The sequence below is a fragment of the Hyla sarda genome, chromosome 4 (genome assembly GCF_029499605.1).
Source record: "Hyla sarda isolate aHylSar1 chromosome 4, aHylSar1.hap1, whole genome shotgun sequence".
Lineage (NCBI taxonomy): Eukaryota > Metazoa > Chordata > Amphibia > Anura > Hylidae > Hyla > Hyla sarda.
The window spans coordinates 401229418-401251360 of record NC_079192.1 but is presented as its reverse complement, the minus strand read 5'-3'; the positions used below and the strand labels follow the sequence as shown (position 1 = coordinate 401251360).

At 44.7% G+C, this 21943-nt stretch overlaps 1 protein-coding gene across 1 annotated transcript in view; it reads right to left on the bottom strand.

Annotated features, from left to right (window-relative positions):
• CLINT1 (clathrin interactor 1) overlaps nucleotides 1-21943 on the bottom strand; it is a 107877-nt gene that overhangs the window by 46654 nt on the left and 39280 nt on the right. The window contains exon 2 of the mRNA XM_056517350.1: nucleotides 5669-5773. Within this exon, the coding sequence (XP_056373325.1) occupies nucleotides 5669-5773 (105 nt within the window). The remainder of the gene's footprint in view (nucleotides 1-5668; nucleotides 5774-21943) is intronic.

The following is a 21943-nucleotide window of genomic DNA, read 5'->3' as shown; positions in this document are numbered from 1 at the left end:
CATGGCCGCTCTTCCCTCCGCATTCCTCTAGATGGCAGAAGAGAGCTGGAATACTACGACGGGAACGCTGCAGAGCTGCCTGTGTGTTCTGAACACATGAAATCCCATCGCTGATCCCCTGACATCAGTGAGTTATGAATTACTAGTCATATATCACTCCACACGTGGCTACGGGGCACCCGTAATAACATATGCTTTGCCTTTAAGAGGTCAGCGCATCACCTTGCTTACTGTCTAGGATGGATTATCAGCAAAACACATGTGAGGAACACCACCTATGTGTACTGCGGGTGTCCAGATGTGCCCTTTATAGAGCCCATGTGGATAAGGGGCAGTGTTTCCCAACCAGGGTGCCTCCAGCTGTTGCAAAACTACAACTCCCAGCATGCCCGGACAGCCGAAGGCTGTCCGGGCATGCTGGGAATTGTAGTTTTGCAACAGCTGGAGGCATCTTGGTCGAGGAAGACTGGGACAGGGTGTGACCGCTATCATGATATGGTGGACGCAGGGCTGTCAATTCCCGTATAGAAATGAATGAGGGCTATACTGGGCCCAAAATGATAGAATCTGACACTGTATCATCTGCTGTATCTGTATAAGGACCAGCGAGCTCAGGATGAACAAGTCCTACCTAGATAGGTGAGGGATAGAGATGAGCGAGCTTACAGTAAATTCGATTCGTCACGAACTTCTCGGCTCGGCAGTTGATGACTTTTCCTGCGTAAATCAGTTCAGCTTTCAGGTGCTCCCGTGGGCTGGAAAAGGTGGATACAGTCCTAGGAGACTCTTTCCTAGGACTGTATCCACCTTTTCCAGCCCACCGGAGCACCGGAAAGCTGAACTAAATTTATGCAGGATAAGACATCAACTGCCGAGCTGAGAAGTTCGTGACGAATCGAATTTACTGTAAGTTCGCTCATCTCTAGTGAGGGAACACAGAACAGATATATAGCTTTCATAATAATCGGTAAGTGATAATGCATACGCAACGGCAACCTAGGAACACACTTTAAAGGGGTACTCCGGTGAAAAAATTCTTTATTTATTTAATTAATATTATATATATATATATATATATATATATATATATATATATATATATATATATATATATATATATATGTGTGTGTGTGTGTGTATATATTTATTTATTTATTAATTTTTTATCAATTGGTGCTAGAAAGTTAAAAACAGATTTGTATATTAGGGTGGATTCACACCACGATTTTGCTATACGGTTTCATAAAAAAATAAAATGAAAAAATAAAAAATACGTATAGACTTCCAATTCAAAGCTGTATGCAGCGTATACGGTTGTCTCCATTTTTCAAACCATACGGTTTTTAACTTTTTTTTTCCCCCCGGACAGAAAACCGTGGCCTACCATGGTTTTTGGTCTGGGTAAAAAAAAAACATATACTTTTTTATTTTTTTTAACATGGGAGTCAATGGGAACAGTACAGAACCGTATGTGCGTACGGTTCCATCTGGTTTTTGACTTTGCAGGGTTTTTTTTCCTGGAATTTCAATCAAACAAGTGAAACTTTATTCAAAATGCAGTGAAAAGTTAAAAGGGGTACTCCGGCGCTAAGACATCTTATCCCCAAACCAAAGGATAGGGGATAAGATGCCTGATAGTGGGGGTCCCGCCGCTGGGGACCCCCGTGTTCTTGCACGCAGCACCCCGTTATAATCAGTTCCCGGAGAAGGTTCGCTCCGGGTCTGATTACTGGCGATCACAGGGGCCGGAGAATTGTGACGCCACGGCCCCGCCCCCGTGTGACATCATGCTCCGCCCCCCTCAATGCCTGCCTATGGGAGGGTGCGTGACATGCTCCAGGGACTGATCATAACGGGGTGCTGCGTGCAAGATCACTGGGGTCCCCAGCGGCGGGACCCCCGCGATGAGGCATCTTATCCCCTATCCTTTGGATAGGGGATAAGATGTCTTAGCACCGGAGAACCCCTTTAAAAATGTATACTTTTTTTTCTTAAAAAACGGATGCAACCGGACATCATTTTTCAAACCATATACGGTTTTTAACTGTATACGGGTTAACATTTGTACACACGTTCTGATACAGTTTTGTCAGGTTTTGAGGAATCTGTTTTTCATCAAAAACCTGATACGGGAACTGTATTCCAAAAACGTGGTGTGAATGCAGCCTAACTGAGGTACAACTGAAAGCATTTCTTAAGTTTTTTAACTTTTAAGAAATCCATCAAGTTTATGCAAAGACTCCTGACTGGTGACAACTTATTCTTGTCTAGTCAGTGCTTTGAGTTGAGGATTGACCATAGGATTATAAAGGAGATCTGCAGCCATACACTCTTATCCCCTAGAGCAGTGGTCTCCAACCTGCGGACCTCCAAATGTTGCAAAACTACAACTCCCAGCATGCCAACGGCTGTCCGGGCATGCTGGGAATTGTAGTTTTGCAACATCCGGAGGTCCGCAGGTTGGAGACCACTGCTCTAGGGGATAAGAGTCTGATCGCGGGGGGGGGGGGATCTCCTGTACGGGACCCTGGCCCTCCATGTATCTCTATAGGAGAGGCGGAGATGCAGTGTTTGTGCTTGGTGTTTGTCCCATAGAGATGGAGGGGGCCTGTCGTTGACCTCAGTGAGGATGAAGGCACACGCATTAGCCGCGCCAATACCGGGTCCCCATCATGGTTGGTACTCCTTTAATGGGATTGATATCTATGGATCTTTCCAGCACAAACATTCAATATTTTGTTTACAGAGCCCCTTAGTTATCACTAGAGATGAGCGAACTTACAGTAAATTCGATTCATCACGAACTTCTCGGCTCGGCAGTTGATGACTTTTCCTGCGTAAATTAGTTCAGCTTTCCGGTGCTCCGGTGGGCTGGAAAAGGTGGATACATTCATAGGAGACTCTTTCCTAGGACTGTATCCACCTTTTCCAGCCCACGGGAGCACCTGAAAGCTGAACTAATTTATGCAGGATAAGTCATCAACTGCCGAGCCGAGAAGTTCGTGACGAATCGAATTTACTGTAAGTTCGCTCATCTCTAGTTATCACTTTTGCCATGCGACGTGGTCTCCATCATGCTAGAATAAGCATCGTTCAGCACCAGTGCAGAGATTGCCAAGGAATGGCAGCAAGAAGTTGTGTCAGTGCCTGCATGCACAATGTGGCAAAGGTTTCGGGAGGTGCCTGGTGTCAAGAAGAGGAAAAAAAAAACATCTTTATCCCCCCCCCCCAAAAAATAATCAAATAAAAATCAAGGACAGATGAACATTCTGCAGGAAGTAAAGGGATTGGAGTGCAGAGGACGGGTAAGGATAACCCCCCCTTTTAGACTGTTTGGGACATCACGAATGACTGTAGAGATAAAGAGGTGAGTGCTACCATGAGTCCGGAGTCGTGCAAACAGTAAGGCTGGAATGTCCGCACAGAAAGTCTCTGTGCAGACATTCCGGAGTCCTCATGTGCCAGTATAATATGGAAACAGGAAATAGTCTTCTCCTAGACAAGACGGCGCCGCCCTCCTAGACAAGACGGCGCCGCCCTCCTAGACAAGACGGCGCCGCCCTCCTAGACAAGACGGCGGCGCCCTCCTAGACAAGACGGCGGCGCCCTCCTAGACAAGACGGCGCCGCCCTCCTAGACAAGACGGCGCCGCCCTCCTAGACAAGACGGCGCCGCCTCATAGACAAGAAAGCGCCGTCTCATAGACAAGAAAGCGCCGTCTCTGACAGCAATGCATTCCTTGCGGAGTTTGCAAAACGAATGAACGTGTTCATTCTTTCTTCAGACCCGGAAAATGGAATTTCCGTGCTGGGCATGTAAATTCTGCTGTGTGCACAGTTTAGCAGATTCCTGTTGAATTCAACGGGACTCTCCAGAATCTCTGTGCCAAAATCCAATGCGGAATTTGGCACTGAAATGTCAATGTGTTAACATGGCGTCAAGCACTCTGGGTCCATTCATGTGTGCGGTTGTTTTCATTTCCAAGGGAGTGGGCTGACACTTTACCTATGAACACTGCCATGGATAAAGAAGGACATCTACACATCATTATACAGTGACGTCTCACAACCATACAGGAGCAGTTTGGTGATAAACAAAGCTTATTCCAGCATGACGGAGACCATGTCACAAGTGATAAGAGCCCATGGCCAAAAAACTCCCCAGATCTCAATCTTCTTGAGAACCTGTGGTCAATTCTTAAAAGGGGTACTCCGGTGGAAAACTTTTTTTATTTATTTTTTTTTAAATCAACTGGTACCAGAAAGTTAAAACAGATTTGTAAATGACCTCTATTAAAAAATCTTTACCCTTCCAGTACTTTTTAGCAGCTGTATGCTACAGAGGAAATTTTCTTTTTGAATTTCTTTCTTGTCTTGACCACAGTGCTCTCTGCTGACATCGCTGTCCGTGTCAGGAACTGTCCAGAGCAGAATAGGTTTGCAATGGGGATTTTCTTCTGCTCTGAACAGTTCCTGATACGGACATCAGGTGTCAACAGAGAGCACTGTGGACAAGACTAAAAAGAAATTCAAAAAGAAAAGAGCTTCCTCTGGAACATACAGCAGCTGATAAGTCCTGGAAGGATTAAGATTTTTAGAAGTAATTTACTAATCTGTTTAGCTTTCTGGCACCAGTTCATTAAAAAGAAAAAAAAAAGAAAAGAAAAAAAATTTAAATAATAATAATAATAATTTTCCAGGGGAGTACCCCTCTAACCATTTTTTAAATCTCTGTTTGCAGTCAGTCAGAGCCCTGTGTTTCCTTCTGACCTAGTCAAGTGACAGAGAAACAGCTACATGTTTTATACCAGTGTTTTCCAACCAGTGTGCCTCCAGCTATTGCAAAACTACAACTCCAAGCATGCCTGGACAGCCACCCCTGGAGTTGTAGTTTTGCAACAGCTGAAGGCCCATTGGATGGGAAACGCTGGTTTATACAGTAAGCTGTGCAACTTTGGTCCCATCACATAACCAGTACAGGTTCCTACTGAATAACAGCAAGCAGAGATGTTGAAATCCATGTCGACTTAACAGGGGTACTCCCCCCGCTCAGCGCTCGGAACCAGCTTTTTCGAACGCTGGAGCTGGCGCCGGGAGCTCGTGATGTCATAGCCCTCCCCCCTCATGACGTCACGCCCCACCCCCTCAATGCAAGTCTATGGGAGGGGGCGTGACGGCTGTCACGCCCCCTCCCATAGACTTGCATTGAGGGGGTGGGGCGTGGTCATGAGGGGGCGGGCTATGACATCACGAGTTCCCGACGCCTGCTCTAGCGTCCGTAACAGTTTGTTCCAAACGCTGAGCAGCGGAGTACCCCTTTAATGGGAAAAGTTTACAAAAACATTTTTTTTACTTTTAAGTCACGCAAAAGTAGGACATGTAAGAACATCTCAGCCCTGATGAGAACGTGTAATTTACGTGGATTATAATATGCATCTATCACATAATGACCCCCTACATATAAGTGTGCCGGCTGAATCACTGGTGCGGACGCTCCATGGCTGGAAGGCATCCGGATCATCCCAAGCTGTCAGACTAAACCGAGCTCCGCAACTCCCACTACAAGAAGGCATTTCTATTCCGTGCACAGACCACGGGGGGGAAGAAAGTTTTCCAGCTAAAGTTGTAGAACGGTTTCCTCTTCTCCCGGGAAATCAGCCATTACTTACTTGGCTATCTCTCCCATGAGCTGCCCGGAAGGTCCCCAGGGGTCATCGTTGGTCGCCTCTCGAACCTTAGACTCGATCTCTGAATAATTCATCACCACGTTGGTGCTGCAAAAAAATAAGAGAAAACACAGGTGATTAGCATTAGTCCTGAGCGGCACTGAGAGACTTAATAATGCCACCGCTGGGCTCCATAATGAGCTGCTCTACAGCACCGGGACGGGGCCCGCTTAGTGCTGCCGATACCCTCAGGACACCTTACAATGCATTTAACTTAGCAGAGGGGAGGCCTTTTTTCCCCCCTTCCTATTCCATTAGGATCTTGAATACAAATGAGACAGGGGGATCACATCACCCTTGGAAATAAAGCAGCCTAAATGGCTTGTGGTCGAAATAAAACGATCATAGCAGGATGCCCACGGGGGAGGGGGAAAGAGCTCGACTCTTACCGGCACGGACTGCGAGATAGTAACGAACATACAACTTGTGGCCAAGTGTCTGCACTTTCGGCAGAGGACAGAAAAAGAGCTTAGATGGGCACTGTCAGAATCAAAAACTTTGAATTCAGAATTCAAAATCTTGGACAGAGAGACCCAGCACAGCAGACTCAGGGAGGAAGTGAATAAAATGGTGAGTAAGGGCGGGACTAAACTGCTCAAGAGAACACTTAAACAACACAATGTAACTCCAAGTCAATGACACTTCTGTGACATCCCACTGTCCACTCAGGAACAACACTGATTGACAATCAATTTTACATGCTGTTGTACAAATGGAACAGACAACAGGTGCAAATTATAGGCAATTAGTAAGACGGCCAATAAAGGAGTGGTTCTGCAGGTGGTGACCACAGACCACTTCTCAGTCCCTATGCTTCCTGGATGAAGTTTAGGTCACTTTTGAATGCTGGCAGTGCTTTCACTCTAGTGGTAGCATGAGACGGAGTCTACGACCCACACAAGTGGCTCAGGTATTCCAGCTCATCCAGGATGGCACATCAATGCGAGCTGTGGCAAGAAGGTTTGCTGTGTGTCAGCGTAGTGTCTCCAGAGCATGGAGGCGCTACCAGGAGACAGGCCAGTACATCAGGAGAAGTGGAGGAGGCCAGAGGAGGGCAACATCCCAGCAGCAGGACCACTACCTCCACCTTTGTGCAAGGAGGAGCAGGAGGCGCACTGCCAGAGCCCTGCAAAATGACCTCCAGCAGGCCACAAATGTGCATGTGTCCACTCAAAAGGTCAGATACAGACTCCATGACGGTGGTATGAGGGCCCGACATCCACATGTGGGGGTTGTGCTTACAGCCCAACACCGTGCAGGACGTTTGGCATTTGCCAGAGAACACCAAGATTGGCAAATTTGCCACTGGCGACGCTGTGCTCTTCGCAGATGAAAGCAGGTTCACACTAAGCACATGTGACAGACGTGACAGAGTCTGGAGACGCTGTGGAGAACATTCTGCTGCCTGCAACATCCTCCAGCATGACCGGTTTGGTGGTGGGTTAGTAATTATGTGGGGTGACCTTTCTTTATAGGGCTGCACAGTCCTCCATGTGCTTGCCAGAGGTAGCCTGACTGCCATTAGGTAACGAGATGAGATCCTCAGACCCCTTGTGAGACCATATGTTGGTGCGGTTGGCCCTGGGTTCCTCCTAATACAAGACAATGCTAAATCTCATGTGGCTGGAGTGTGTCAGCAGTTCCTTCAAGAGGAAGGCATTGATGCTATGGACTGGCCCGCCCGTTCCCCAGACCTGAATCCAATTGAGCACATCTGAGACATCATGTCTCGCTCCATCCACCACAGACTGTCCAGGAGTTGGCGGATGCTTTAGTCCAGGTCTGGGAGGACATCCCTCAGGAGACCATCCGCCACCTCATCAGGAGCATGCCCAAGCATTGTAGGGAGGTCATACGGGCACATGGAGGCCACACACACTACTGAGCCTCATTGGGACTTGTATTAAGGACATTACATAAAGTTGGATCAGCCTGTAGTGAGGTTTTCCACTGTGATTTTGAGTGTGACTCCATATCCAGACCTCCATGGGTTGATAAATGTGATTTCCATTGATAATTTGTGTGTGATTTTGTTGTCAGCACATTCAACTATGTAAAGACGAAAGTATTTCATACGATTAGTTCATTCATTCAGATAGGATGTGGATAGGATGTGTTCTCTAAGGCTGTTTTCACACTATACTTTTGCTCCGTTAAAAGATCCGCTATAAACGTTAGAAAACCCTTAAAAACGTCTGTTACAAAATCCCATTCATGTCTATGGGATTTTTTGAATATCCGTTATCACCCGTTATAGCCAGTCATGAATAACAGACGTTATTTGTGACTGAAGTAAAAACGTCACATGCAGTAATTTTTCTTCCGTCAAAAATGGTGGAATAACGGCGGAAAAACGGTGGAATAACGGCCATTAAAATGTTAACATTGAAGTCTATGGCAAACGGATGAGCCTTTAATGTCATCTGATTGCACCTGGATTATAATATCATTTATTACTTCTGAGCATGCTCAGAAGAGGTGACATCAGCAGACTCCTGCAGTGCTGAGGGACTACTACTACTACTCCTCCTCCGGGAGTCTGCCGGTGGATGGGGAGGCTACATTAGTGTTTGTACTACTACCCCATCATGGGACAGAGTCTGTTCCTTGTTGGGGGTAGTAGTACAGGCGATAAGGGATTTATCGCACCGGGTCTCACTTCTGAGACCTGATGTGATCCGCTCCCCTGTGATGTACATACTACTGTGTAAACTTTCATTTTGAAATCCCCCGCCAGGAGCCCTGAATAGGCGGTACCAAGGAGCCATTCAGGGCTCCCGGTGGGGTTTTTAAACTACTACTTTGACCCCCAAATGTATGCCCCCCATGCATATTTATAATAATTCATTGGCCCCAGTGTGTTTATCCTTATTCCTTCCCCCTCCCAGTGTCAATATTTCCCCTCCCGCTGCCTGCTCATCCTCTTCTTGGAGCAGGGCAGCAGTGGGACATGTCGGGAACCAGCGGCGGTGAATGAATGAAGCCAACATGACCCCGCATGTAAGTTTTATTCATTCACCGCCGCTGCCCGACATGTCCCTGCTGCCCTGCTCCAAGAAGATGATGAGCAGGCAGCGGGAGGGGAAATATTGACACTGGGGGGAAATAAGGATAAGCACACTGGGGCTAATATATTCTAAAACACACTGGGGCCAATTAATTATTATAAATATGCATGGGGGGCATAGATTTGGGGGTCAAATTAGATTAAAAACCCCACCGGGAGCCCTGAATGGCTCCTCTGCGCCGGCCATTCAGGGCTACCCGCAGGGAATTTAAAAGTAAAAATACACCGTACATCGCAGAGCAGCGGAGCATGCTGCCCGCTCCTGTTTATTAACTTCTGATCACATGCGATCAATCTGTCAGCCCCTGTACTACAACCCCCATCATGGAACAGGGTCTGTTCCATGATGGGGGTAGCAGCCCAGCCCAGCATTCTAAACGAATGCTGGGTGCTGCACAGAGATGGAGGGGTCCCAGCGGCAGGACCCCCGTGATCAGACATCTTATCCCTTAACCTTTGGATAGGGGATAAGATGTCTAGTGACGGAGTACCCCTTTAAGGGCTCAATTTCCTCTAGAGCAGCATACTCTCAATCCCATAAGGTCAGGATGCCACCATACACATGGGGCAGACAGTTCAATCAACTTTTTCATTCATGACTAGCAATTCAACCACATTATACAGTGAGGGATGTATCACCACTAGGCGGTTGTACTCTATATAGGAGAACTACATGATAACCAATGTCCGAATTGTAAAAGTGGCCATATTATTTATCACCCAGCTTTGCCAGGAACAAATAATAGGACAGCTGAATAGAATTTGTATCAACCTGCCATAAAGTGACCCACCAAGGCCTAATAGATTCAGGTAGTCTGTGATTTTAGGAGAAAGCGTTTTCATGGTAGGTTTTTATCTGTGTCTACGATCTCCCAGCGGACATGGAGTTAAGAAAACTAAACTGTATGTGGCTTTAATCCAAAGCAATTAAATCCAAAACACATCTTGGAAGGAGGGGACCCCCAGCTTTCTCTTCCTTTCCCATGTAAAGCGCAGACCTCATTCTGTGCCGTACCCAGGATCCCGGTGACCTCGGTGCAAGGAAGGAATTTACGTCCAGATGTGGAGGACTCGTTGGGAGGAGGCCGAGGACCTTGTTAGCATAAAACCGTGTGTGATTGATATGGATGTGATATTGGAGGATACACGACTAAGTAGAAGGGAGGTGCGGCCCGTGTGGGTTAGTTAGGGCCTCTTGGTAGGAGATCATGGGGAGTTCTTTTGGGGGGGGGTGGGGGGTGTTGTTAGGAAGGAGCAGGCTGTGATGGCAGATCCTTGGCACCCCTTCAGCTTCACGTCTCAAGGAATTAGATTTGTGTGACGGGAAATAAATCAAACGGTGGACTGTAAAAAAATAAAAATAAATGGGGGGTGGGGGGGTGGACACGTGGGCTCTGAGCATATGGATTCTGACCCTGTTCTGGGAGAATAGTAAACCCTACGCACGGTGGGAGACCCACAAAACTGACAAGGTTTTTCTGTATGTAAGCACATTCGGCATGCCTTGCGGGAAACCTCTGACTGCAAGGAAGATAAATTATTAGCGGTACACCAGGCTTCATTACACCGGACCATATCCGCCCATATATTACTTTACAACTGGAGCATGTCAGGAGCCTTACAGCAGATCCCAGTCACAGCCCAGGGCCAGCAGCGTACATGATGACCCACAGGACCACAACCCTGCTCCGTGCGTCCGATCATTGCTCCTTTACTGCTGCCAGCCATGGCAGGCATTAGTAAAGGAGCATCAATAACACTGATCAATGCTATGGCATGACATTGATCAGTGTATGCAATCTACAGGTTGCATGTAACAATCCCCTATGGGGACTTAAAAAGTGGGAAAAAAATGTCAAAAAAAATAAATGGTCACAGCTGTCACGCCCCCTCCGATAGGCTTGCATTTAGGGGGCGGAGCGTGATGTCACAAGGGGTGGAGCCTTGACATCACAACGCTGCGGCCCCGTGATCGACAGTAATCAGACCCGGAGCGAACACGCTCCGAGGACTGATTTTAATGGGGTGCGGCGTGCAAGATCACAGGGGCCCCAGCGGCAGGATCCCTGCGATCAGGCATATTATCCCCTAGGGGATAAGATGTCTAAGCGCCGGAGTACCCCTTTAACCCATTCCCAATTAAAAATATTAATCACCCCCCCCCCTTTTCAAAAAGTTTAAATAAAATATATATATTTATTTATAAAAAAAAATATATATATATATATTTAATAATAAAAAAAAAAAAAACTTTCCCCATTAAAAGGAAAAAAAAACAAAAAAAAAAAAAAACTGTCACATGACATTGAAAAAAGTATCGGTAATTGGTATCGGCCAGTACTTAACCCCTCCAAGACCAAGGGAGTACAGGTACTCCCTTGCGTACTGGGACTTCAGGACCAAGGGTGTACCTGTACGCCCTCAGTGTTTCTGTTCACCGAGAAAAATCAGCATTTTTGTGAAAAAAAAATATAAGCGACTTTAACGAAAAGTTGTCAAACACCTGTGGGGTGTTAAGGCTCACTGAACCCCTTGTTACGTTCCTTGAAGATGCACAGTTTCCAAAATAGTATGCCATGTGGGTTTTTTGCTGTTCTGGCACCATAGGGGCTTCCTAAATGCGACATGCCCCCCAACAACCAGCAAAATTTACTCTCCAAAATGCCATTGTAGCTCCTTCCCTTCTGAGCCTTGTAGTGCAAATGCAGAGCACTTGACATCCACATATGAGGTATTTCCTTACTCCAGAGAAATTGGGTTACAAATATTTTTTTTGGGGGGGGGATTTCTCTACTTTTTCCCCCCTTATAAAAATGCAAAAACTGGGTCTACAAGAAGAGTGTAAAAAAGGAAGCCTTTGAATTTTCTACTTCACTTTGCTGTGAAACACCTAAAGGGTTAACACATTTTCTGAATGTTATTTTGAATACGTTGAGGGGTGTAGTTTTTATAATGGGGTCATTTATGGGGTATTTTTAATATGAAGACCCTTCAAATCCACTTCAAAACTGAAATGGTCCCTGAAAAATTCAGATTTTGAAAATGTTGTTAAAAATTGGAAAATTGCTGCTGAACTTTGAAGCCCTCTGGTGTCTTCCAAAAGTAAAAACTCATAAATAATATGATGCAAACATAAAGAAGACATATTGTATATGCGAATCAATATATTATTTATTTGGGATGTCACTTCTCCTTATAAGCAAAAAGCAAAATCATCGGTAGTTGCAGTATCTTGTAAGACCTTTTTTATTGGACTAACAAGATTATGTAGAGACGAGCTTTCGGGATTCCTCCCTTTATCAAGTCATAATCTTGTTAGTCCAATAAAAAAAAGGTATTACAAGATACAGTGATCCCTCAACTTACAATGGCCTCAACATACAATAGTTTCAACATACAATGGTCTTTTCTGGACCATTGTAAGTTGAAACCAGACTCAACATACAATGCTACAGACAGTCCAGATCTGTGAAACGTGTCCATGAACCGACCAATCAGAATGGGTATTCACTGGTAAAACCCCATGTATTACTGAAGTGTATGCACTGACTGGTGTCTGGTAGCGCCCCCTACAGTACAGGGAGGTATTACATGTTCTGTACTCTTTACCTGTATTATTGAAGTGTATGCACTGACTGGTGTCTGGTAGCGCCCCCTACAGTACAGGGAGGTATTACATGTTCTGTACTACTCTCTGGGCCAGGGATACCTGCTCCTTTGGACACCAGGTGAGGGCGGTTCCATGTTACTTTTTAAGGACATTGCGTGTTCTGTACAGGACCCCGAAGAAGCTCCTGTCCTCTACATAGACCAGTGCTTTCCAAGCAGGGTGCCCCCAGCTGTTGCAAAACTACAACTCCCAACATGCTGGGAGTTGTAGTTTTGCAACAGCTGGAGGATCCCTGCTTGGGAAACACTGACATAGACTGGCTCCAAAAAGTTAAACAGATTTGTAAATTACTTCTATTAAAAAATCGTAATCCTACCAGTACTTATTAGCTGCTGAAGTTATGTTGTTCTTTTCTGCTTTTCAACACAGTGCTCTCTGCTGACACCTCTGTCTGTCTCAAGAACTCTCCTGAGCAGGAGAGGTTTGCTATGGGGATTTGCTCCTACTCTGGACAGTTCCTGAGACAGACAGACAGGTGTCAGCAGAGAGCCCTGTGGTCAGACAGAAAAGAACAACTCAACTTCAGCAGCTGATAAGTACTGGTAGGATTACGATTTTTTTAATAGAAGTAATTTACAAATCTGTTTAACTTTTTGGAGCCAGATGATATGAAATTGTATTTTCTTTTTTCACCGGTGTACCTCTTTAAGCACTAAGTGAGGCAATTCGGGGCCTGTTCTGGAGATTGACTTGGGGAGGGTTTGGATTTGGGTCCCTGTACTTCACAGGATGAGGGATACGTTTTTCCAAAGTAGAGTTCCCCATTAAAGTTCGGTCCCATACACTCCAATCGAGCTGAGCTGCAGTACAACAAACAACCTACGGACAGGGGAGGCGCTGTGTATTTATTTATAATAATAATTTTTTTTTGGAAGCAGCTATGCTTTCCGAATTCTGTATAATGGCTTTTAAGGGGTACTCCGGTGAAAAAAAAATTATATTATATTATATTATATTATATATATATATATATATTTTTTTTTTTTTTTTTTTTTTTAAATCAACTGGTGCCAGAAAGTTAAACAGATTTGTAAATTACTTCTATTAAAAAATCTTAATCCTTCCAGTACTTATTAGCTGCTGAATACTACAGTGGAAATTCTTTTCAGTTTGAAACACAGAGCTCTGTGCCGACATCATGAGCACAGTGCTCTCTGCTGACATCTCTGTCCATTTTAGGAACTGTCCAGGGTAAAAGGAAATCCCCATAGCAAACATATGCTGTTCTGGACAGTTCCTAAAATGGACAGAGATGTCAGCAGAGAGCAATGTGGTCATGATGTCAGCAGACAGTTCTGTGTTTCAAAATGAAAAAAATTTCCGCTGTAGTATTCAGCAGCTAATAAGTACAGGAAGGATTAAGATTTTTTTTTTAATAGAAGTAATTTACAAATCTGTTTAACTTTCTGGCACCAGTTGATTTAAAAAAAAAAAAAAAAAAGGTTTTCACCAGAGTACCCCTTTAAGGTGGCCATTCACACAAGGCAGTGGTTTAGATACATACACGTGCGACCACGTGTATTGGGGGCACCACCCATACAAGTGTTCAGAACAAATAGGGAAGTGGAATAACGGGTTATTTATCCCGAAAACAAAAATGGACCGAATAAAAATAAAAATATATATATATAAAAAAAATAAAAATAAAAAAAAATGCCCGATCCTTCTGTTTACTGAAGGTTGGGAGGCCCCTATACAAACTAGAAGGTCAGATGGTCTCTCTAGGGCAGTGGTCTCCAAACTGCGGCCCTCCAGCTGTTGCAAAAATACAACTTCCAGCATGCCCGGACAGCCAACGGCTGTCCGGGCATGCTGAAAGTTGTATTTTTGCAACAGCTGGAGGCCCCCTGGTTGGGGAAACACTGATCTGTGCAATATCCTGACCAACAATGAGTGTATTGAAGCGGCTTTATAATGTATAATCAAAGCTGATCCATTTACTCGTATGTCAGTCTTCACTGTCGTCATCGCCTCCGGTCCCGGATGGGACGGGCCTCAGATCGCCAATTTGTTGGACAGATCGTTTTTTCGTAAGACTAAGACCACCGAGTAATTCTGCGCTTCCGGGAATGGATTATTGAGGACTTCATGGCCCATTAACCCCCGCAGTAATAATTATTTCTATTCTTCTGTGATGACAGTGGACGCAGCAGCCGCCGCCGGTGATCCTGGCAGGCGGATAGCAGCTTTTTGCGGTGTGCGGAGTGACTAGATATTCCTGGAAGGCGCAGGCTGAGGAGCGGATGTAATGACCCAGATTTCCAGGAACCATTTTAACATTGCATCACTCTTTATATGGCTGGTAAGAGCCTCATCATATATTTATGATGCTCGGGGTGGAGATCTGGTAGGGTTGTGGTAGTACAGCCTCATAAACACTACAGGGCAACATGTACAGATATAACTTCACATGTCAAATGTTTATTCATTCATTTTTTTGGTTTGACTGACATTTATAGGGGTACTCCAAGGAAAAAAAAATTATAATATAAATAAATATTATAAATATATTATATATATATATATATATATATATATATATATATATATATATACACACACACACACACACACACACACACACACACACACACACACGGTATATATATATATATATATATATATATATTTATTATCAATCAACTGGCTCCAGAAAGTTACACAGATTTGTAAATTACTTGTATTAAAAAAATCTTAATCCTTCCAATAATTATCAGCTGCTGAAGTTGAGTTGTTTTTTTCTGTCTGGCAACAGTGCTCTCTGCTTGTCTCGGGAACTGCACAGAGTAGAAGAGGTTTTCTATGGGGATTTGCTTCTACTCCGAACAGTTCCCGAGTCAGGTGTCATCAGAAAGCAGTTAGACAGAAAAGAAAAACTCAACTTCAGCAGCTCATAAGTACTGAAAGGATTAAGATTTTTTAATAGAAGTCATTTACAAATCTGTTTAACTTTTTTGGAGCCAGTTGATGGAGATATATATATATATATATATATATATATATATATATATATATATATATATATATATATATATATATATATATATAGATATATATAGATATATATAGATATATATATATAGATATTATATTATATTATATATATATATATATATATATATATATATATATATATATATATATATATATATATATATATCTATATATATCTATCTCTCTATCTATCTAAGTTTTTTCCTGGATAACCCCTTTAAATCTCCTGAGCCCTCAACACATGCATGCTCTGTTTGGCCCAGTGTGCATGTGTTCTCAGAGGGGGAAGTACTGCTTCTCTCTGATACCTCTACAACAGAGTGTTTCCTACTGAGGGGCCTCCAGCTGCTGCAAAACTACAAACCTCCCCCTATAGGTAGCTTTTTGTACTGCAAATACGCTGGGTTTTCCGGATGGTTTTCAAATCCCCCGCCAGATGCGGGAAACCTAGTCTGTTTGCAGCCGAAAAAGACTTTTCCCCATCAGCCAATCACTGGCTTGACACGTGACACCGCTGCAGCCAGTGATTGGCTGAAGAAGGAACGGTCCTACTGCTTGTACGGAGAAGAGAGGAGACACCGGACTGCAAGGAGTGGAATGGCATACATATTTATTTTTTTTTTTTAGGTTTCTCCTTGCGCCTCTTACTTAGAACAGTGTTTCTCTACCAGGGTGCCTCCGGCTGTTGTGAAACTACAACTCCCAGCACGCCCGGACAGCCAAAGGCTGTCCGGGCATGCTGGGAGTTGTAGTTTTGCAACAGCTGGAGGCACCCCTGGTAGAAAACCCTGCTCTCCCAGGACAGCCAAAGGATCAGGCATTTAAATTCGTTCTGCCTGATCCTTTTTGGACCACTACATCTCTCTTTGCAACCAAGTCTAGAAAACTTGAATAATTTCCTGAGCCCATCCTTAAAGGGGTACTCCATCCCTAAACATCTAATTCCCTTAGGACAGGATATTGCAGTGGGTCTGGCCGCTGGGAATTCCTGCCAATTCCGGGCCGGCAACCTAGTAATCCACTGCTACTTGCCGGATTAATAACAACCGCAGCCGTCATGCCCCCCTCCCATAGGTATTAATGAAGGGGGGGGGGGGGGCAACCACGGCTGTGGGGCACTTCGGCATTCTGACATCTTATCCCCTAAGATTTGGATAAAGGATAAGATGTCTAGGGGCATAGTACCTCTTTAAAAAGCTGCATAAAAAAATGCTAGTCTGTACCGTAATGACGGCCATATTGGTTTCAAACTAATATTGGTTGCTGTCAGGGCATGATGGGATATGAAGTTTTGCAACACCAATATATACCTCATGTTTGATGTATATGCAGCCAAGGCGCCTGTAGCCATAGCCCCCATGTACCTAATCTATGACAAACTATGGCATATAATGGGCCTGCATGCTTCGGTATACCTTACAGAAGCGGTCTCCACACTGCGGTCCTCCAGATGTTGACAAACTACAACTCCCAGCATACCCGGACAGAATTGCTAATTGCCAAGGGCTTTAGCCTATGGGAGCAAGGATGCTCCTACTCAGCTGGCTTCATGTGGCAATCTGAAAAGGGTAAGCAGAGAATAACTAAAGGGGTGTTCTCATATAAAAGATGGGGTATGACTAGAATAGGCCATCACTTTAGGATTTCTGGGGGTCTCATAGGTTGCCTTGGGAAAGAAGTGACCAGAGAGCTGCAATCCTTCAGAGCAGCGCTCCCGGCCACTTGTTTTGCAGCAGAATTGCAGCACAGCTCTATGACCTCAGTATGTGAGGTAAGGGATTTAGGGGTCATTATTTCTGAAGACTTAGGAAGACAATGTAATAAAGCATCAGGAAATGCTAGCAGAATGCTTGGGTGTATAGGGGGAGGTATTAGCAGTAGAGAGAGAAGTGCACATGGTTGTATAGGGAGAAGTATAAGCAGTAGAAAAAGGGAGGTGCTCATGCGTGTATAGGGAGAGGTATAAGTAGTAGAAAGAGGGAAGTGCTCATGGGTGTATAGGGAGAGGTATAAGTAGTAGAAAGAGGGAAGTGCTCATGGGTGTATGGGGAGAGGTATAAGCAGTAGAGAGGGAAGTGCTCATGCCGCTGTAGAGAACACTGGTGAGACCTCACTTTGAGTATTGTGTGCAGTACTGGAGGCCGTATCTCCAGAAGGATATAGATACTCTAGAGAGCATTTTGAGACAATACTAAACTAGTACATGGATTGCAAGATAAAATGTACCAGGAAAGATTAAAGGACCTTAACATGTATAGAAGAAAGAAGAGACAGAGGGGACACGATAGAGACTTTTATATACATAAAGGGAATCAACACCGTAAAGGAGGAGAAGAGATTTATATAGGAGAAAAACTACCACAAGAGGAAATAGTTTTATATTAGAGGGGAAAGGTTTCTGCAGTAATATCAGGAACAATTACTTTACTGAGAGAGTAGTGGATGCATGGAATAGCCTTCCTGCAGAAGTGGTCGCTGCAAATACAGTGAAGGAGTTTAAACATGTGCGGGATAGGCATAAGGCTATCATTCATATAAGATAGAGATAGGTATAAGGCTATCCTTCATATAAGATAGAGATAGGCATAAGGCTATCCTTCATATAAGATAGGTATAGGTATAAGGCTATCCTTCATATAAGATAGGGATAGGTATAAGGCTATCCTTCATTTAAGATAGAGATAGGTATAAGGCTATCCTTCATATAAGATAGGGATAGGTATAAGGCTATCCTTCATATAAGATAGAGATAGGCATAAGGCTATCCTTCATTTAAGATAGAGATAGGTATAAGGCTATCCTTCATATAAGATAGAGATAGGCATAAGGCTATCCTTCATATAAGATAGGGATAAGCATAAGGCTATCCTTCATATAAGATAGAGATAGGCATAAGGCTATCCTTCATATAAGATAGGTATAAGGCTATCCTTCATATAAGATAGGGATAGGTATAAGGCTATCCTTCATATAAGATAGGGATAGGTATAAGGCTATCCTTCATATAAGATAGGGATAGGTATAAGGCTATCCTTCATATAAGATAGAGCTAGGCATAAGGCTATCCTTCATATAAGATAGGGATAAGCATAAGGCTATCCTTCATATAAGATAGGGACAGGCACTATTGATAGGATTCAGATTATTGGGCAGACTAGATGGGCCAAATGGTTCTTATCTGCCGACACATTCTATGTTTCTATGTAAGTGAATGGGTCCAGCTGCTGTGCAAGTAGATACTGTGAGGGGGCCATTGCTGCTTCATCTTTCTCTAGGCCAGTGCTTCCCAACCAGGGTGTCTCCAGCTGTTGCAAAACTACAACTCCCAGCATGCCCGGACAGCCAAAGGCTGTCCGGGCATGCTGGGAGTTGTAGTTTTGCAACAGCTGGAGGCACACAGGTTTTAAAACCCTGTCCTAGATGAAAGGTTCATAAGTTGACTGCATGCCATCACTTTATGAGATGTGAATACCCCTTTAAGATTTACCTACATAAAACCAGACATCCCACCACTACATGTAAAGGTCCTCTAAGGGCAAAGACAGGCAAGACCAGCAAAACTGGAATATAAACATTGGAACCCGTAGGGTGCTAACCCCATGCGGCCATCACTGTCAGGGTTTATCTTCTGATCCCCTTTCCCTGTGAACCTCCATGCGACAATCCCTCCTCTCCTGCAGCAGTAGGGAAACACATTTGCGCGTCTATCCGCGGCACATGAGAACCGTGCGTCTCGGCTGTCAGATCTGTAATTACGGCTCTAATGGCAGAATAATTGTAGATCATTACTGCGGAGCCCGCGGTGTTAGCCAGCCGCATCCTCCAGGCAATGTAAAGGCCGGCTGCCCATACATCAAGCCCTTCCTGTGACCTGAAACTTATTGGCTCAGTGCAATCCAAATAAATGACGCCCGACGCCTGTAACATCTAGAATCAGCAAGGCAAACACTTGCCCCTACGGCTACGAAGAAATGAGACGCTGGTGACCTAATAAAAAGGTATGAGCTGTGCCATAGGGCATAGGATAAGAGATAATACACAGCTATTGGCCTTAAAGGGGTATTCAAGAGAAAAACTATATATTTTTCACATCAACTGGCTCCAGAAAGTTAAACAGATTTGTCAATTACTTCTATAAAAAAAAAATCTTAATCCTTTCAGTACTAATCAGCTGCTGAAGTTGAGTTGTTCTTTTCTGTTTGAAAACAGTGCTCTCTGCTGACATCTCTGTCTGTCTCAGGAACTGTCCAGAGCAGGAGCAAATCCCCATAAACCTATCCTGCTCTGGACAGTTCCTCAGACAGACAGAGGGGTCAGCAGAGAGCACTGTGGTCAGACAGAAAATATCTCAACTTCAGCAGCTGATAAGTACTGGAAGGATTAAGATTTTTTTTAATAGAAGTAATTTACAAAACTGTTTAACTTTTTGTCAATTATCTCTATTAAAAAAATCTTAATCCTTCCAGTACTTCTCAGCTGCTGAAGTTGAGTTGTTCTTTTCTGTTTGATAACAGTGCCCTCTGCTGACCCCTCTCTGTCTCAGGAACTGACCAGAGCAGGATAGGTGTGCTATGGGGATTTGCTCCTGCTCTGGACAGTTCCTGAGACAGACAGAGGTGTCAGCAGAGAGCACCGTTTTCTGTCTCAGAAACTGTCCAGAGCAGGAGCAAATCCCCATAGCAAACCTATCCTGCTCTGGACAGTTCCTGAGACAGAGAGGGGTCAGCAGAGAGAACTGTGGTCAGACAGAAAAGAACCACTCAACTTCAGCAGCTGATAAGTACTGGAAGGATTAAGATATATATTTTTTTTATATATAAGTAATTTACAAATCTGTTTAACTTTCTGGCATCAGTTGATCTGAAAACATTTTTTTCCCACCGGAGTACCCCTTTAACAATTTCTTGGCTAGGTGATGAGATATGAAGTTTGTATGTAAGTAGGTCATTGTTCACAGGGGGCACACCCCGAAGAGGGCATTCACACCTGACCTAATAGAAACACGCTCCACGCCCAGGCCTGGATCCTCCTACATTAACCTATGAACCAATTCTGAACGTGTAGTAAGAGCTGGAGGTTACATCTCGAAGAACAGGAAATCCCATTGTACACAAGTCTCTCACCACAATGCCCGCTACCTGTTCTACCACATTATAAAGACACTAAACACAAACTACACACACACATGTATCTGGACAGAGAGATCAGTGGTGAAAACTCCAAGTCTGCACACGTGTAGGAAAACTTTGCCGTACAGATTGGGTCCTGACTAAGGGTAGGTTCACATCAAGTTTTCCCCCATACGGGAGCGCATACGGCAAGGGGGAGCTAAAACCTCGCGCTCCCGTATGTAATTGATTTCAATGAGCCGGCCGAAGTGAAACGTTCGGTCGGCTCATTTTTGCGCCGTATGCGCTTTTACAACTGGACCTAAAACCGTGGTTGACCACAGTTTTAGGTCCGGGGAAAAATGAGCCGACCGGACCGAACGTTTCACTCCGGCCGGCTCAATGAAATTAATTACATACGATGGCATACGGGAGCGCGAGGTTTTAGCTCCCCCCTGCCGTATGCGCTCCCGTATGGGGGGGAAACGTGATGTGAACCCACCCTAACAATCTGTCACCAATGTCTCACATACCGTGGCAGGACAGTATCACTTGGCTTATATTCAGTTTAGCTGCCCATATGAAGAAGAGCATAGTTGGCACAACTTCTGCAAGACTGGGCAACTAACGTAAGTCATATTTACATTAAAAGAAAACGGTCAGCTTTCTCTCCCTCGGCCCTAACCAGCGGTACTGGCTGCTAGTGCGGGGGACACTGATCAGTTTGATGCTTACCGTGCCCGGATCCACAGCGCCGTTGGGACGTAATCTTCTATTTTCGGTATATGCTAATGAGGTGCTAACTGGCACTCTGATGTCAGTGCCGCCTGCCGCAGAGCCGCGCAGCTCATCAATATTCCTACCCTTCCTCCGCCTCTCCCTCTTCTCCCCGCTCTGTAAATGAAGAGAGAGGGGAGGAATATTGATGAGCTGGGCGGTGCTGCGGCCGGAGGCACTGACGTCAGAGTGCCAGTTAGCACCTCATTAGCATATACTGAAAATAGAAGATAACGGCTGAACGGCGCAGTGGATCCGGGCACGGTAAGCATCAAACTGATCAGCATCCCCCACACTACCAGCCAGTACCACTGGTTAGTGTGTGTGGGGGGGGGAGAAAGCTGACAGTTTTCCTTTAAAGGGATACTCCGCCCCTGGACATCTGATCACCTTTTCCAAAGGCTAGAGGACAAGATGTCTGATCGTTGGGGTCCAGTAATCTCCGTGCAGACACCCAGCGTTCTGACAAAATTATGTTCGGAATGCTGGGTTCAAGAGGCCGTGGTTGTGACGTCATGCCACGCCCCCTCGTGATGTCACCACGCCCCCTCAATTCTCCCATAGACATGGAGGGGTGTGGCATGACCCAACGGGGAGGTGAG